Raw genomic sequence first — 17,892 nt, forward strand, 5'->3', positions numbered from 1 at the left:
TCTATCAAAGTTCATCGAGGCGTAATCACAGTGTTGAAAACCAAGATAAGAAAGTTCAGAGTTGTCTAATTCGAGAGCTTCCTTTTTCTTTCAAGACAAAGCCCAAGTGCTGATCCAAACTCCCACAAAGTTCAAGATGGTACTGCATTTGAGGTTTTGTCACAGCAGTTTTTAGGTGTCATTTTTGCTCTCTTCATTGCTGCGGAGCTGCTATCTCTGCACTCTTCAGCCAAATATTGAACATTTCTACCATGCTACTTACAAGTGATCTGGAGCTCTGTTTTGTAGGTGGCAGGAATTGCCGCACGTTGGTCGGTGTTTCTTTTTCAATGGAGTGTCGCCTCTGAGGTGGCTGCCTCCTCTCTGGCTGTGGTGTGGATGATATTGGCAAGAATTTTGGAGGCACTACAAGTTTTAATCGACATTAATTAGTTCCAAAGCAGCAGTTTAAATGTCGAAGGCACATTAATGACAGGATACTGGTAATCCACCACTGTTTTCTGGTGAGGCTGAGGTAATGCTTTTACAAACTAAGCGCACCAAGTATTGACTACAATTTTGACATGCTAATAACATAACCTGAAAGATCTTTATTGTGATGCTTACATATCCTGTTAAATAAAGTTAACTAATGATACTGGCTCGCCTCCACCAGAGCATTTCCATGGTGGGAAGAATTCTGGCCCATGGAACACAAAAAAATCAGAAAAAAACATCTTCCAAGCCAAACTCTAGTAATATTCCCCTGTATTTTATCTACACTGAATTTTTTTTACTAAAAATTTAGCTAAAGTTTCTTGCTTTATATTACATCTCATCCCTACACATCCTTATTGAAGGAAGAGGAAGAGTTGGTTTTTATATTCCAACTTTCTCTACCACTTAAGGAAGAATCAAACTAGCTTACAATCACCTTTCCCTTCCCCTCCCCACAATAGACACCCTGTGAGGTGGGTGGGGCTGAGAGAGCTCTAAGAAAACTGTGACTAGCCCAAGGTCACCCAACTGGCTTCATGTGTAGGAGTGGGGTAACCAACCTGGTTCACCAGATTAGCCTCCGCCGTTCTTGTGGAGGAGTGGGGAATCAAACCCGGTTCTCCAGATCAGAGTCCACCGCTCCAAACTACCGCTCTTAACCACTACACCACACTGGCTCTGTGAATAACCTTTGCTAAGGCAGCTACAGCAGGATCCTTCATCTGGGGAGAGGGAAGCAGTAAGCATTGCTCAAATTCAAATTCAAAAACCTTTATTGGCATAACAAGTCTTTCAAAGCATTCCAGAATTAGTCAAATGATAAAACATCAATATCAAAATCTATATCAATAAACATAGATGAAATAGGATATGCCGGAATGCAGTGAATATAAGGTATATATAAAAAACAAGTATTTGTTTGATTTTTATCTTTGAAGCTTGCTTCAAAAACATGGCTACTATTTCTGTAGTTTCTGGGTCATGCCCATTCATTAGGAGTCTAAACAGAGAGTGAGGGGAAGAATTCCTGTCCAGAATTAATGGCATTAATAATTTAGTGCAGGCATTGCTCCCTGTCAATACTTTTTCCATTTGAATAAGTGAATTTAAAAGAAGAAATATGGTGTTACACTGAGATACCCTTCACCCTGTATCCAGTGTTATCCTATTTTCCAGGTAGCCCAGTGTTAGGCATGGCCTCTATACAGTACAGGCGGGCCATATAGTGCAAAGAGAGTGCTTGCTGACGTGTTGACAGAGGATGCCCAAGAACGCCTTGTCACGGGTTCGTCTCACACTGCCAACACAAATCCACATGCTTAAATCATGTCAGCAAATGACCCCTGCTGCCCCACGCTAGAAACTCTGGGAATGAAGCTTCAATTGACAGGGGTGAGAAATTTCTCTCTGCAGAGGGCTCTTCGCAACATATAATACATACAGAAGAAAAAAGAGTGGAAAGGGAAACAAATGTGATGCGGCTTCTCGCGTAGTCTAAATATCTACTATTGTGCTTTGCACCACAGTTTCAGGTGGTTTCTCCCACGGGCACAAGCGGAGGTGCACTGCAGCATTCTGGCTCCCAGGTAACCTGAACACTGCAAGTCACAGACAGCCAGGTCTAGTGTAGTACAGAAGGTCTAAGGTATTATCTCTCCCAGCCAAGTTGCTTTTACCGTTCTTTACCCTGACTACCACATTGTTCTGCCTACACTGTAAATTGAGGCTTTGAGAATCTAAGACAGCTTCTGTATCCCAGACATGTGTTGTTTCACTTAAAGATGCCAATGGGTTCTGAATGGCAGACTCTAGCTTTTGTTGTGTTCAAACTCTTGATTCTTGCTCTGATATTGTCACCCTTGGACTGAAGAAGAACGAGAAGAGTTGGTTTTTATATGCTGACTTTCTCTACCACTGAAGGAAGATTCAAACCGGCTTACAATCACCTTCCCTTCCTCTCCCCACAACAGACACCCTGTGAGGTAGGTGGGGCTGAGAAAGCTCTAAGAAAGCTGTGACTAACCCAAGGTCACCCAGCTGGCTTCATGTGTAGGAGTGGGGAAACCAACCTGGTTCACCAGATTAGCGTCCGCCGCTGAGAGCCGGTGTGATGTACTGGTTAAGAGTGGTGGTTTGGAGCGGTGAACTCTAACCTGGAGAACTGGGTTTGATTCCCCACTCCTCCACATGAGTGGTGAACACTAATCTGGTGAACTGGATTTGTTTCTTCACTCCTACACATGGCCAGCTGGGTGACCTTGAGCTAGTCACAGCTCTCTTAGAGCTTTCTCAGCGCCCTCACCTACTTCACAGGGTGTCTGTTGTGGAGAGGGGCAGGGAAGGTGATTGTAAGCCGGGATAATTCTCCCTTAAGAGGTAGAGAAAGTCGGAATATAAAACCAACTCTTCTTCATATGGAGAAATGGGGAATCAAACCCGGTTCTCCAGATTAGACTCCACCGCCCCAAACCACTGCTGTTAACCACTAGACCACGCTTGCTCTCTGCTATTATCTACTCCTTTGTCCTGCCCCAGACTAAGCTCTCTGGCCATCAGAGCAGCCTTTTAATTGTCCATGAAAACTTATGCCAGAATGAAACTGCTGTTCCGTAAGGATCTGAAGTACTTTGTTGTTTTACATAAACCAGATGCTCCCTTGCCTGAGCTATCTGTTCCATAGGGGGTCTAGCATTTAACAAATAGCACAAGATTTATTTGAATGCTGGTTTCTTACCCTTTTTCCTAGTGGTTCCTGGAAACGTATCTTCCATTTGAGACGGAGATATGCTACTGCTACTAGCTGATTTGGGTACAGTCTCTTCCTAGAAGAACAAATGAGGCTTCAGAAGTTTTGACAATCCTGCCTTCCACCACTTAAAACAATAACATAGTTAGATTCAAGTCCAGTAGCACCTTAGAGACCAACAAGATTTGGGGGGCATAAGCTTTCTAGAGTCCCTTAGCTAGATACAAGTAGGAATGGAGGTCTTTGAGTCTTTATATCCCAGTCACAAGTTTAGAGTGGTGTAGTAAAGAAGGAGCTCACTATGCAGAGAGGTACAATGCATAATGTAATCAATATGATTAGGCAGAGGAGAAATGCTTGGGGCAGAAAATTAGCACCTGTAGTGATATAAGAATTCTATGTCTGGGGGGGGGGGGAATTGTTCTGAACTTGTGAATGAACTCAAGTACAGCAATCTCATTTTGTAATCTCCCCTTGAAGCTTCTTTGCTTGGGGATTGCCACCCTTCGGTCAGTAACTGAATGACCTGGAAGACTAAAATGTTTTTCCACTGGTTTTTGAGTGTTGTGGTTTTTTATGTCGGATTTATGGCCACATATTCTTCTGCATAGGGCCAGACCTGTTTGTCTGATGTAGAGCGTGGATGTGCACTGCTGACATTTGATGGCATATATAATGTTGGAAGATGAACGAGTAAATGAAAGCGAGATAGTATGGTGGTGGTATTAGGTCTAGTGATTGTGTTGTCAAAGTGGATATGGGGACAGAGTTGGCATCTTGGTTTGTTGCAGACGCTGGTCCCAGAGTCCGTGTCCATGTTAGGAAGGGTATTGCTATGGGTGAGAAGTTGCTTAAGGTTAGGAGGCCATCTATGGGCAAGAAAAGGTTTGCCTGTGAGAGGGGAGGATCATTATCCAGCATAGTTTGTTGGTTGTTACAATCACCTTCCCTTCCCCTCCCCACAACAGACACCCTGTTAGGTAGGTGGGGCTGAGAAAGCTCTAAGAAAGCTGTGACTAACCCAAGGTCACCCAGCTGGATTCATGTGTAGAAGTGGGGAAACCAACCTGGTTCACCAGATTAGCGTCCGCCGCTGAGAGCCGGTGTGGTGTACTGGTTAAGAGTGGTGGTTTTAGCTAAGAGCTGTGTGTGACTACCAGTGGTGTTCTGTTGTTGTTTCATTTTGGCCTATCTTGTAGCAGGTTATCCCTTGGTATCATTCTCCTTTCTTGACCTGTTTCCTTATTAAATCAGGTAGGTATAGTAATTCCAAAAATGTCTTGTTTTAGATCCTGCAGGTGAAAATCTCTGTCTGAGGGATCGGAACAGATGCAGCTGTAACATAGAGCTTGGCTGCAGACAGTGGATTGCTTGGTGTGCTTAGGATGGTGACTAGAGGTGTCTAGATATGTTTGGTGATCTGTATGTTTCCAGTTTATGCTTCCATTATGTGTTTGTACAGTGATGTCTAGAAAATGTATTTCTTGCATGGATTAGTTCATGGTCAGGTTGATGGTGGGGTGGAAGTTGCTGAAGGCTGGTGAGATTTCTCCAGTGCTTCTTTCCCATGTGTCCAAATGATGCAAATATCAACAAATCTCAGACACAAGAGGGTGTTAACAGATGGCAGCTGAGGAAGCGCTGTTCCAGGTTATCCACAAAAATGGTGGTATAGTGTGGTGCCATGTGGTGCCCATGACCGTGACACTGAACTGAAGAAATAAATCTTCACCAAATCTGAAGTAGTTGTGGGTGACGACAAACTGGCAGAGCTTGGTAGCAAGGTTGGCTGTGGTGTCATCAGAGATGGCGTTCCTAATAGCCTTGTAGTCCATCTTTGTGGGGGATGTTGGTGTACAGAGACTCAATATCTATGGTGGCATCCTGAGTTCCTTCTTTACCACACCCTCCCACCTTCTGACTGGGGGGGGGGTTACCGCACTTTGTATTCCCAGCAATGTATTAAGAGTTTGAAAATGTTGTAAAAAACATCGCTTTAAAAGGGTTTTTGGATACCATGGCTTATAAATGGTTGGAAGACATCTTCACAGCTAAAGGGGCCAAACAAAGTGTGAACAGTATTTTTTATAACGTTTTCAAACTCTTAATACATTGCTGGGAATACAAGTGCGGTACCAGCCTTTCATATAAAGGCTCAGAGATCTCCATTTCTACTCGTATCTGACAAAGGGAGCTTTGACTCTCACAAGCTTATACTCTGAAAATCTTGTTGGTCTCGAAGGTTCTACTGGACTCAAATACTACAGACCAGCACAGCAACCCTCTGAAACTAATAATAATATAGGATCACTCTTTCCAATGTTGAAGTTGATGTTTGAGTACTCCACAGTACCACAGTAAAAAACGGATACCCACAGACAAGGTAAAGGTTTCTGGATATTGAGGAACTTCCTGGAAGGATATTGTGAGCTTGGATTCTAACTTGCTTTCCCCTTTGTAAGTTGACAACAAGGCAACCAAAAAGAGAATTTGAGGAGCAGCTTGCTAAAAACTTTAAGAAAAAGAAAAGTGAAGCACTATCAGAAGCTGGAAACCAGCCAGGGAGGCAGTTGAGCCGCTTGATGACAAAGGAGAAAAAGGATTGCTTAAGGAAGAAAGCGCAATGGCAGATAAACTGAAAGAATTCTGTGTTTGTTTTCACTGTGGAAAATGTAGGACAGGTACCCATGCTGGAGCCACTGTTCTCGGGAGGGGTGGCTGAAGAACTGAATCAAATAAAGGTGATGAGAGATGAATTTTCTACATAAATAAAGAATAAATGAAATACAAGGACCAATTGGCAAATTAATAAACAAAGTATCTGGGTCTAAATGGCATGCACCCGAGGGGGTCTTAAAGAATTCAAACATGAAATTCTTAATCTCATTATAACCAGTATATGTAACTTGTCACTAAAATCAGCTTACCTACCAAGTGCCTGGAAACTATCAAATGTAAAAGCGATTAAAAATAGTGATCTGGGAAATTACAGGTCAGTCAGCCCAATGTCTGCTCTGGGTAACTAAGTGGAAGCCAGAATTATTAAGCACATAGAAGTATAAGGCCTTCTGAAACAGAAAGTCCCGCCCTACCAAAGTTTTAGAGTTCTATCAGAGGAGTAACAAGCATGTGAATCACGGTGATCTGGCAGGCATTATATAATTAAAAAGCTTTTGACAAAGCTTAGGAGCAAATGGACAGTTTTCGTAATGAAAAACAGCAGGGTCCCACAAGAATAAGTATTGGGAGCACAGAGTTTAATTTGTTCATAAATAATCTGGAATTGGGGGTTAGCAGTGTAATGGCCAAATTTGCAGATGATACCAAATTATTCTGAACATTGAAAACCAAGGTGGATTATGAAGAGCTCCAAGAGGGTTACTCCATATTTGGTGTGTAGGGAACAAAACACCAAATGAAGTTCTATATAGGCAAGTGCAGGGCGATCACACTGGAGCAAAAAAAAAAAAAGTCTTAACTTTAAATATATGCTAATAGAATCTGAATTAGCAATGACTGAGATGGAAAAATTTTGGGGTTCTAGTTGCTTGTTCTCCTGACCTGGACAGCCACAGGCTGGCCTGATCTTGTCAGATCTCAGAAGCTAAGCAGGGATGGCCCTGGTTAGTATTTGGATGGGCAACCTCCGAGGCATACCAGGGTCGTGATGTGGAGGCAGGCAATGGCAAAACCATATGTGATCATTGCTTGCCATGAAAACCCTACGGGGTCGCCATAAGTCTGCTGTGACTTGATGGTTAAAAAATGGTTGCTATCAAAACATCAATTTAGTGTGTAGCAGTGAAAGTCAAACTTCATGCTAGGGATTATTGAGAAAGGGAATGGAAATAAAAAGGCCAGTACTATAAAGCCTTTGTATACGTCAGAATACCAGTACTGTTCTTGTTGCCATATACCAAAAAACTATATTGGCAATGGAAAGTGCCATCAAGTCGCAGCCAATTTACGATGACTCCATAGGCTTTTCAAGGCAAGAGACTTTCAGAGGTGATTTCCCATTGCCTGCCTCTGCATAGCAACCCTGGCCTTCCTTGCTGGTCTCCCATCCAAATTTTGACCAGGGCCGACCTTACTTAGCTTCTGAGATCTGACGAGATCGGGCTAGCCTGGGCCATCCAAGTAAGGGCCAAAACAAGAAGAAGATATTATAGAGCTGAAAAAACACACATAAGAGGGCAACCAAAATGATTAAGGGGTTAGAACAACCAACTGTCTGTCCAAGCTTGGGGGAGAGGTTTTATTCATTCTCTTAATTAATCCCAATTCAGCATTTTCACATTGGATTCTCCCTTCGAAGTTTTTTGTAGAACAGAAACCTTTAGATTTGCAACAGTATGTCCTGGAAAATTAAACTGTCTCCTCACTGGTTAGAACACCTTTCAAATGAAGAAAGACTAAACAGTCCAGGGCTTTTCAGTTTGGAGAAAAGAAGACTTGGCAGGGTGGAAGGAGAGAGATGATAGAAGCATATAAAATTATGCATAGGGTGGAAAAACCATATATCCTAAACACAGGCTGGCACTGCCTGATATCTCACCTCTGAATCTGAGCTGTCTAGTTCAGCCAAAGTGGGAGCTTTCAGTAGTCTCTTCCGTTGCACTGTCAACTGAGCCATGCCAATGCCATTCACATTTGCTTCAGGTGCCAAACTACCATTCAGTACATAACCTTCTGACACTTTTCTGGATGTCTCTGGTGTGGATGCATCTAAAAAGAAACAACAACCAGAAATGCTTGTGATGGCATGTTAAAAGAGAGCGTGGATGCTCCGCTTATACTTTACTCACAAAACAATTAATAACAAAGGTCCATTCCTTTTTTTAAAGCTTTTAAAAAAGAAATTACAGACACTGACAGATAGTACAGATGTGATATGACAGAAAAGCATTAGCGAATCTGAGAAATGGGTGGGAGTGTAACTTACACAACTGAATCATTAAAAAAAACCTAATCCATATTATCTATTCACATTTCTAGCAGATTACAACACTAACAGCCCATTCCTGAGGGGGAGGGCTGCGCTGGTGGAAGCGCAGCTGTGCTGCCTCCAAAGGAGATACGCCACCTAAAAAAGGTGGCATATCTCCATGTAACGGCAAAGGGGCATTTCTGGCCTGAAAGGGCTTAGAAGGCAGCCTAAAGGTGAGTCCTCCTCTGCCCTGGTGCGGGAACACCCCCAGGAGGATGGTGCACAGAAGTACACTGTCTGGACGCCAGCACACAGAAGTGTACCGTCTGGAAGCCGGCGCAAGGCTGTGCCAGTGTCCCTGGGCAATGCTGCCATGGCAGCACCAGGAGAATGGAGTCCCCCCCCCCGCCAGCATCCGTGGCATCCTGGGCAGCATAAGTGGCCAGGGCGCTGGTGCAGTGGGCCTGTTTGCCGATGCAGCTCCTTCCTGGCCTCCGAAGGACTTTCGTCCTTTTGGCTGAGGAATGAGCTGTTAGTTTATTAAAACCAATAAAATGTTTAAGGAGCACTTTCACTCACATCTCTGCTTGAGGCCTTATTCTATTTACTTTCTACTTGTGAAATAAGATCTACTAGAAAATGAAATGGGTTTCTCAAGCTGTGAGAATTATTATTCCAAAACTGCCAGCCTAGCAAGATCCACCAAAGCTCTACTTGTCTTTCAGAAAGTAGAATTTACTTGTTTGGGGAGCTTTTTTAAAGTCTCTGATTATATGAATAATTTTAATTACAATGTCTAATCATTTTCATACACATACATTTTATAATGTATCAACACAACACAGCAAAAACAGTTACTTTGCGTTTCCTAGGTGATTAAAAAAAACAGCAAATAAGAAGTGTCTGAATTAATATTCTCTCATTAATTCTATTTTAAAAAAACTAAAAATAGTTTGCCTTGGTTTTTTCAGAAGGAGCGCCACAGTGGTGGGTGGGGCAGCCATCAAGAATGCTTATTTTAGTAAGCTTCTGATACTGACAAAACTAGAGATGGGAGAACATCCCCAAGTTCAATTCAAAACTGTTTGAGTTTTTGCAAGTGTTCAGTGGGAGATGCTCACAAAACATGTGCATACGCGCATACATAGATATCCATCCTCTACCACTTCCTTTCTTTTCCAAGCAACAAACCTTACCTTTCCAGGGCGTGGGTGAGAGAGTAATTAGCTGTGGAGGATAACTTTTTAAATAGAGGAGAAACACTGACTAGGGTCCACCTTTCCAGCATATTTGTTTTCCTGTGCTCCCCAGAATGATTTCCTGCTGTGGTTGATGAGAATAGTAGAAGAAGGAGGAATTGGTTTTTATATGCCGACTTTCTCTACCACTTAAGGGAGAATCAAACCAGCTTACAATCACCTTCGCTTCCCCTCCCCACAACAGACACCCTGTGAGGTAGGTGGGCCTGAGAGAGCTCTAACAGTTCCGTGACTAGCTCAAGGTCACCCAGCTGGCTTCGTGTGTAGGAATGGGGAAACAAATCCAGTTCACCAGATTAGTCTCCGCCACTCATGTGGAGGAGTGGGGAATCAAACCCGGTTCTCCAGATCAGACTCCACCATTCCAAACCACCTCTCTTAACCACTACACCATGCTGGTAGTAGTTTTCTTGATGTCCTAAAGTCAGCTGGGGCTGATCCTCTGTTGTTGTTTTTAAATATAACTCTTTATTTTAAGTTTAGCTAACAACAACAAGAAGAAGAAAATAAAAATTCAACAGCAGTAGGTTAAACATACTAGTACAGTCGACGATCCTCTGTTTAAAGAGCCATCTTCTGTGGCTGACCCCACCCCCATGAGAAGGTAATGCCTGTGGGACTGCTACTGGCTAGGTTTCAGCAGCAGGCTGAATGTTGAGAATAATTTTGAACTGAACCCAGAAACAAAGAAGACTGTATGTGCTTTTCAAGCAGGGCAACTTAGATTTTTGAACTCTCCTGATCAAAGTTTGCCAGTATTACTACTTGGTACCCTATTGGTACAAACAAAAAAGGGGAAAATAAGTCCACAAATGCAATCCAGTGTGTACACATTTCAAGCTACATCCTTCTTCAGAGATATAACAAAAATGTGAATATAAAGCAGACAGTAGTTAGGATATATGTTTCAATTCTGTTTGGCTTCAAATACCGGTATTTGTTGTACCCACGCAAGCATTTCTGAAGAAAAAGTCATAAACGCACATGTTGGACTTTTTTTAAAAAAAGTTCAATACATTGGCTTGGATCCAGTGATACTTAAGCAGGAACATAAATGGACTTAGCACAGTTCCATTTGCACAAGATATTTGTGCTTTTCTTCCTACATGTTATAGAGTCCAGAAATTGGTTGCACAACATCTTGTGCAAGCAAAAAATGCAAGTGAGGATATAATGTTTGATTTAGCACAAGTAGCTACCATCGTCTTTTTCTCACATTTCTACTTGCACAAGAACTCTAGTGCAAGCAGAAATTTTGTGCTTATCCAACCCATTGTTTAATTTTTGTGTGTATGCTTCTTATGATCTAAATATTGAAAAGAAGCATAAGAAATACTTCCTGAAACTGTACTATTCTAAGCAGTATTATACCCTTCTAAATACATTAAAGTCAATGGCCTTAGAAGAGTACAGGAATATACTGCAAGTTATAGATCAAAAACAGTGTTGTGAATTGCACCAGAAGCAAGAATTACTAAACTGCAAGCATTCTAAGGAGGTAAGCTTGTAAGTTTATCTTTTCTAAGTACCACCTAACATCCTGCATAAATTACAAGGCCTAGTAGCCAACAGTATGTCAGTCATGCCTGGCTATAGTCTCAATCATATAACTTGTACCCAGTTTCCTAGGGTGGCCAGACACTAAAGAAGTGCATGATGAGGAGGATGAAAATAAAAGAAGTCGTATATGTAATACTGAAAACCATATTATATATGGGCAAAATGGAATCCTGTGAGGGAATGGGCGAAATGGAATCCTGTGAGATGCCACAATTCTTCCATTTTATCCTCGCTACAACCCTGTGAGGTAAGTTAGGCTGAGAGTGTGGAATTGGCCCAAATCCATGGCAGAGTGAGAATTCAAACATGGGTCTCCCAGATCCCAGTCTGACACTCTAACCACTACACCAAGCTGACCTTCACCAACGTGATGTTCTCTAGATATGACTCAAGCTGTCCAGCAACCATTCACTTGACAACCTTTTCTGAAAATGAAATATTTGATAATCTTCCCTAAAAAGAGAAGGTTGAAGACAGGCTTCATACCTCGCTGCATTTAATGTGTAAAACACAAATATCTAAATATGGTCATTTTTAGCAGAGACTGAATGACCATAGATTAGAAACTTAGAAAGCACCCTGCCTCTCTCTACAGATGCACCGATTACTGCAGCTGGCAGAGGACAATCTCCCTATTTGTCTGTAAGCAAACTTGATACAGCAGGCAAATGGTGATTCGGTCTGTGAGTATAGATGTCCTGGGTTCACCAGTAGACTACTCACTGGTCCCACCATGTTGAATATTGTTGACAATACTTTGCTGTTGCATTTTATTTCAAATGCTCTGCACTGCAATTGGTTCTGATGCAAGTTCAGCATCACCTGCATGACAGCTGTGTCTGATCTTTCTTTAACAATCTTAGTTTCTCTGAAAATCAGAGGGAGCTGTAATGACGAAGTCAGAAGGAGTGGACACCTAATGCCACTGTGCATATCCCGCATGTCAATCTTATGTTTCTCAGATTTAAAAAAGCCATTAACAGTTCTTAAACTAAATTATGGGACATTTCCAGTTTTAGAACATACTAACTGGCCAACAAAACTGAGAGGCATAGGAATGCAGGGATGCAGGCTTTCATAGGATAATCACTAACCATGATAACAGTATCACTTTGACATGATGTCTTCTGCTGATCTGAAAGCAGTGACAAATGACCAAATGTTACCATTATCATAGGTGAATTATTATCTTCTGCAGGCACAGTTATATCCATCTTCCAATGCTTCTATCAGTGTTTAAATTGTTTCCCATGATATGAATTGGAAGAGGCCTATGGTAACATTTGAATATTAAGCCAGCTCTGAAAAAACCATCCTCAGCATGAACATTTAAGTTATCCAAAATGATTCGGTTGGGAGACTTTGATACCATTGGAGGTTAGTTTGGCCTTGCATTTGTTGGCCTGACATGAACAGCAGAACTCACTCTACCAACAGAGGGCCTCAAACACTTGGACCACACATTCTAAACTATACTGGTGTGCCAAGTCATAATGACAAATCCTCCAACACTCTACCCTCTACACCAGTTCCTGGTTAGTAATGTACTGACTATGTAGCTGAAACGAAGTGGACTAGCACTGGCCTAAATGCCTCATATGACCTAAATCAGTAATACAAGTCTTCATATAAAGATTTGGGGTCGGACTAGATATCATGGCTCTGTAGCCTTTAAAAATCAATTTCAGATCTGGGCCACATTGGTAAGGGAGAGGGGTACCTGTATTTGAACCTTAAAGAGTTAACTCGCAATTCTGCCCTTGTTATGATCATGTGGGATGGAAAGATTCACTTCCCCATCTTCAGTTTCTGTTGTGGTAAAGCGTAGACGACTGGGGAAGGCAATGGCAAACCACCCTGTAAATATAGTCTGCCTAGTAAATGTCGTGATGTGACATCACCCCATGGGTCAGTAATGACCTGGTGCTTGCACACCTTTACCTTTTTAAGCATCTCTCGCTTTTCTTCACCATTTCACCTGTTCTCTCTTGTGGTCTTCTAACCCTAAACAAATTCCCTAAATACAAATGCCATGCCATCTTTCTTCTTTAAACTCTTTTTTAGAATCCACAACTCTCATTTCCAAATGAAAGCAAAGTTTAAGGGCGCATTCCTAAGGGGTGGCATGAATCGGCTTAGAAGCCAACGTGACCCCAGGCCGGCGTAAATGCCCATTTATCCCGTGATAATGGGCACTTACACTGGCACGGGCGGCATTTCTGCTGGCGCCTGGCCTGGGATTTAAGGTGTCACCTGTCCTGAAAGGAGTTGTACTCACCTTGAAGAAACAGGTCTGTAGTTTGAGTGTGCTCTTTGATCCAGGCTAACTGCTGGATAAGCAGGTGGTAGTTGTGGCTAGGAATGCTTTTTACCAGCTTTGACTATTTAGCCAGCCGCAGCATTCCCAGGCAGAAAAGATCTGGCCACTGTGGTGCATGCCCTGGTTACATCTAGGTTACTATGTGTGGCAGCCCTCGAAAAGTGTTCAGAAACTTCAATTGATTCAGAGTGCTGCAGCCGGGACACTGACTGGGGTGGGCTGTAGAGATCATATCACTCCAGTCTTGGCCCATCAACTCTGTCTCCCAGTCTGTTCTGGGTACAATTCAATGTGCTGGTGTTGACCTTTAAAGCCCTATATGGTTTGGGACTAACATACCTGAAGGATTGCCTAATCACTTAAGAACCTGCTTAACTGTTATGGTCATCGTCAGAGGCCCTGCTTCAGGTGCCCCTGCCTTCTGAGATGAGGTGGGTGGCAACCCAAGAGAGGGCCTTCTCGGTCATGATTCCAAAACTCTCTCTTCCCAGAGAGACTCACCTGTCCCCTTCTGCTGCCATCTTTCACCAGGGTAAAGACTTCTTTGTTTCATCTGGCACTCCCTCGGTGATCCCTCCTTCCTGCCCTTTTTAAAGTATGCCTATTTTAACTTGTTTCAATTGTTTGAACGCTGTTTTTTTTTTAATTTAACGTTTTCTTATTTGATTTTTTTTATTATGTATATTTTTAATCTTTTAATCGCATTGTGATCCTGAGAAGGGCAGAATGGTAGGGTATAAAGCTTACAAATAAACAAAACTAAAAAGGTATTCCCAAATGCTGTTCTGTGTGTCTATAAGTTGCAGAAATTTAAATTAATCTTAAATTTTGCAGACCAGGATTTGGATGACAATTCAGGTTTCTTACATGAAAGTTAAACAGACAAATGGAATGGAACACATTTTACAGTAACCACAATAACCACGTCAGGTGCAGTAGCACTTTTTACCTGACAAGTCAAAACTGTAAGACATGCTAAGAGGCCGGATTGCTGAGGAAAAAAGAACACACACAAAAACAATAAAACAATTCAGTTCACTTGTTAAAGAAACATAAAGGAAACAGAAGATTAATTTAATAAGGTGTTACACATTCTATTATACAGGCAAAAAATAAATTTGAAATGCATCCAACACTTTTTCTTTACTGCTGTAAAGGTGTAAGTGTAAACACAGAAACAGCTTCTCTGGAGGTAGCAAATATACTAGCACCTAGATCCTAAACACATCTACTATGAAGTCAGGGCTGGTGTAGCCATTCCTCACCCTCCAGGCAGGCAATGCAACCCCTTTCTTAGGACAATGCTACATTTATACCACTCCTTACACCACAAGGAAATGTGGGGTATAAATGTTTTAATTAATTAATAGATATCCTTAGAACATGCACAACATCCAGTGTGTACATGATCTACTTTGAGGAGTGGCTTGTTCCCATATGTGGAAGTGTAATCATGCAAATCATACGCATATTGGGGCTATTCATGAGGCAAGAATCTTTTCAACGTTACTCTGACTTGGTGAGGCTGTGTGCAGAAAGGGCTTTCCTTCAGCCTGTGCACGGGATAAATACTTACTAAACCGATCGCAAATCATTATCGATTCAAGTAAGTATTACTTAGCACATGACAAATTTCCTATATTACTTCTATGTAGGAAATTGCATGCATCGTTTTTGATAGCATACATTTCTATTTGATATTTGAAATTATATTGAGGGTAGAAATTTGTCATGTTTGAAGATGTTCTGACTGTGCTTAGGATCACACGTAAAAAAACAATTTTTAAGAAAACAAACATGGAGCCAAAGACCTTCTACTACTGTAACAAAAGTACATACAAAAGCAGGATAGAAGTGGAGAAACAAAGTACTGCACCACATTTCACAGATACTTCAGTGACCTGAGACATTCATTCAATTTTAAAAAGCCTAATCGGTCTAGGACCATTATATCTATGGACCACCTTTCCAGATACACCCGTCAGGGAACATTACGTTCATCTCTGGCCCGAGAAGTGTCTCACTGTCCTTGATCAGGGCCAGAAATTCTTCAGCTCTGGCCCTGGCCTGGTGGAAATCTGTCCAATGAGACCTGGACCCTGTGGGACTTAGTTCAATTCCGCAGGGCCTGCCAGACGGAGATCTTCCACCAAGCCTACGGCTGAGGACAGCTATGCTTTCCATCAATACTGGCCTCCCTGCTCCTGTTTTTATGTGTTACAATCTTGTTCCACCTTGCTCACCCACCTCGTCTCCTGACTGAAGGATTATTAATGTGCTGATTGGCACCTAAGACACTGAATGTATAAACTGGGGGTTTTATTAGAGTTTTAATGATAATTTATGATGCTGATATATTGTTTTATAACTGAATTGTAGCACTGATGGTTGTGAGCCACCCCAAGCCCAGTGAAGGAATCCCAGTTTAAAACACATTATGAATATTCTTATGAGGCACCTGAGACAGGTCAGAGGACAACAGGAGGAAACGTGTGCGTGAGCAGGGCAACAAGCTGGGTTCATTCACAAAGTAGGGTTAGAGTGTCACCTGAATGCAGACCTAGCAAGCATTTTGATGGGAACCCAGTCCTATTTATGATTATGCCCAAGTAAGATCTCTCTGGGTTCAGTGCATAGAATTTCAATAGATAAGGCTGCGATCCTATTCATATTTACTTGGGAGAGAGCTTCATTCAACTTGGGAGTAAGCTTCATGTTGGGAGGAGCTGTGGCTTCGTGGAAGAGCCTCTGCTCGGCATGCAGAAGGTCCCAGGTTCAATCCCTGGAATCTCCAGTTAAAGGGACCAGGCAAGTAGGTGATGTGAAAGGCCTCTGCCTGAGACCCTGGAGAGCTGCTGCCAGTCTGAGTAGACAATACTGACCTCGATAGACCAAGTGTCTGATTCGGCATAAGGCGGCTTCATGTGTTCAACTCAATGGGTTTCTTGCAAATAAACATTGCAAGATCAGAGTACACGCCTAATTTTAACCACTGCAAATGAAGCCATAATCCAAAAGAAATAAAATATTTAAATTAATAAAATCTACTTATCAAGAACGGATGCTCTCAATCTAAATAAGTAATAGCTGCATTATTAGTAAACCCAGAACTTCAAAGCACTCATTTTTTCATCTTATTAATTAAAAAAAAACCACCCGTTCTGTTGTTTTATTAAAAAATCACTTTTCTGTACTGTCGGCAACTAAGTTTGACTTGTCCCATTAAGAATGCATTTCAAAACTATTTATAGCTCCTGCTCATGTTTACTGTAACAAAAATTATTAATTTTACTCATGTCAATTTGGGTGGTCGTCTAATTTAATGCATCTGGATAGGGATAATGCCACTTCTTTGTTTGGTATGCCACCAAACCATTGGCATTTTAGTAACTGTTTAGTAGTAGTCACAGCAGCAATGTGAGTTTGCCAAAGTAATGCAACTGTATCTGTCTGTAAACCAGGTCAGTCTGTATCTGCTGAACGTGAGAGTTTAACTGCTGCACTTTTCCACTGAAAATTCTGTCCATATCTTCCAGATCTCTTCTTATGGTTTTAAAACAAGCCTGGGGCAAACCTATCACGTCCTTCAAGGGAGGGAAGGGAAGCCTACTTATTCGTAAGAAATAGAATGGTCTTTCTGTACATTTCAAAACATTAATCCTTGTTTTGCTTTTTCCAGACATCTTCCTAGGTTTATTACTGCAAACTGTATTTTAAAATACCTTATGCGGTGTTCTTTTCTAACGCCTCATCGTTGAGACGTATAATTTAAAGGAGAATGTCTGGTAACCTCACCAAAAGATTTTTTTTAATGTTTCCCCTTGTTATAGGAAACTTTGGCAAACAGAACTGTGAACCCTGACACTTCAGAAAGATTCAGGTATCATTCCACAAGAAAATACAAAAGCTATTAAAATTTTACCTGTAGGTGTAAAGCTATCAGAAGCAGACTTTTCTAGTAGGAAGACCAATTCACTATGCAAAGTAAGGAACTTCCAGAAGAGGAAAGCTGCCAGTACACGTTTAGGCAAACATGTGACTAGTTTCTATACCTTCTGGATAACAATGATCTCTGAGCAAGCAAAAATTTGAAGCAGGTGATCCACACATTACGCTCCACACATATTCAAGATGAGTCACAGAAGCAGAACTCATTACATCAAGTCACACGACTCAGAAGCAGGCTCCAGCCTGTCACAATACTTTTCTTGTCTTTAAGTTGCCCAGGAATATTTTTTGAAAAGGTTTATGGTGATATAGCAGAGGATTTCTTTGAAGTTGTACTTCTGTTGTTCGTATAGCCAACATCCCACCAATTAAACTGTGATACATCATGTTTTAAGAGCCCTGTGGTACAGAGTGGTAAACTGCAGTACTGCAGTCAAAAGCTCTGCTCACAACCTGAGTTTGATCCCGACAGAAGTCGGTTTCAGGTAGCCAGCTCAAGGTTGACTCAGCCTCCCATCCTTCCGAGGTCGGTAAAATGAGTACTCAGCTTGCTGGGGGTAAAGTGTAGATGACTGGGTAAGGCAATGGCAAACCATCCAGTAAATATAGTCTGCCTATTAAATGTCGGGATGTGACCCCATGGGTCAGTAAT

At 41.8% G+C, this 17,892-nt stretch overlaps 1 protein-coding gene across 3 annotated transcripts in view; it reads right to left on the minus strand.

The window, feature by feature from the left end:
* The window catches only part of SPIRE1 (spire type actin nucleation factor 1), a 121,769-nt gene that overhangs the window by 16,963 nt on the left and 86,914 nt on the right, over window positions 1-17,892 (minus strand). For 2 of the 3 annotated variants that reach the window (XM_056854718.1, XM_056854716.1), the window contains 3 exons: window positions 7,782-7,951; window positions 3,212-3,299; window positions 263-405 (listed from right to left, as the gene is read on the minus strand). In XM_056854718.1, the coding sequence (XP_056710696.1) occupies window positions 263-405; window positions 3,212-3,299; window positions 7,782-7,951 (401 nt within the window). Of the gene's footprint in view, window positions 1-262; window positions 406-3,211; window positions 3,300-7,781; window positions 7,952-14,241; window positions 14,284-17,892 lie in introns of all 3 variants that reach the window. The other variant, XM_056854717.1, reaches the window with a different exon arrangement.

Source organism: Euleptes europaea, chromosome 8, assembly GCF_029931775.1.
Source record: "Euleptes europaea isolate rEulEur1 chromosome 8, rEulEur1.hap1, whole genome shotgun sequence".
NCBI lineage: Eukaryota > Metazoa > Chordata > Lepidosauria > Squamata > Sphaerodactylidae > Euleptes > Euleptes europaea.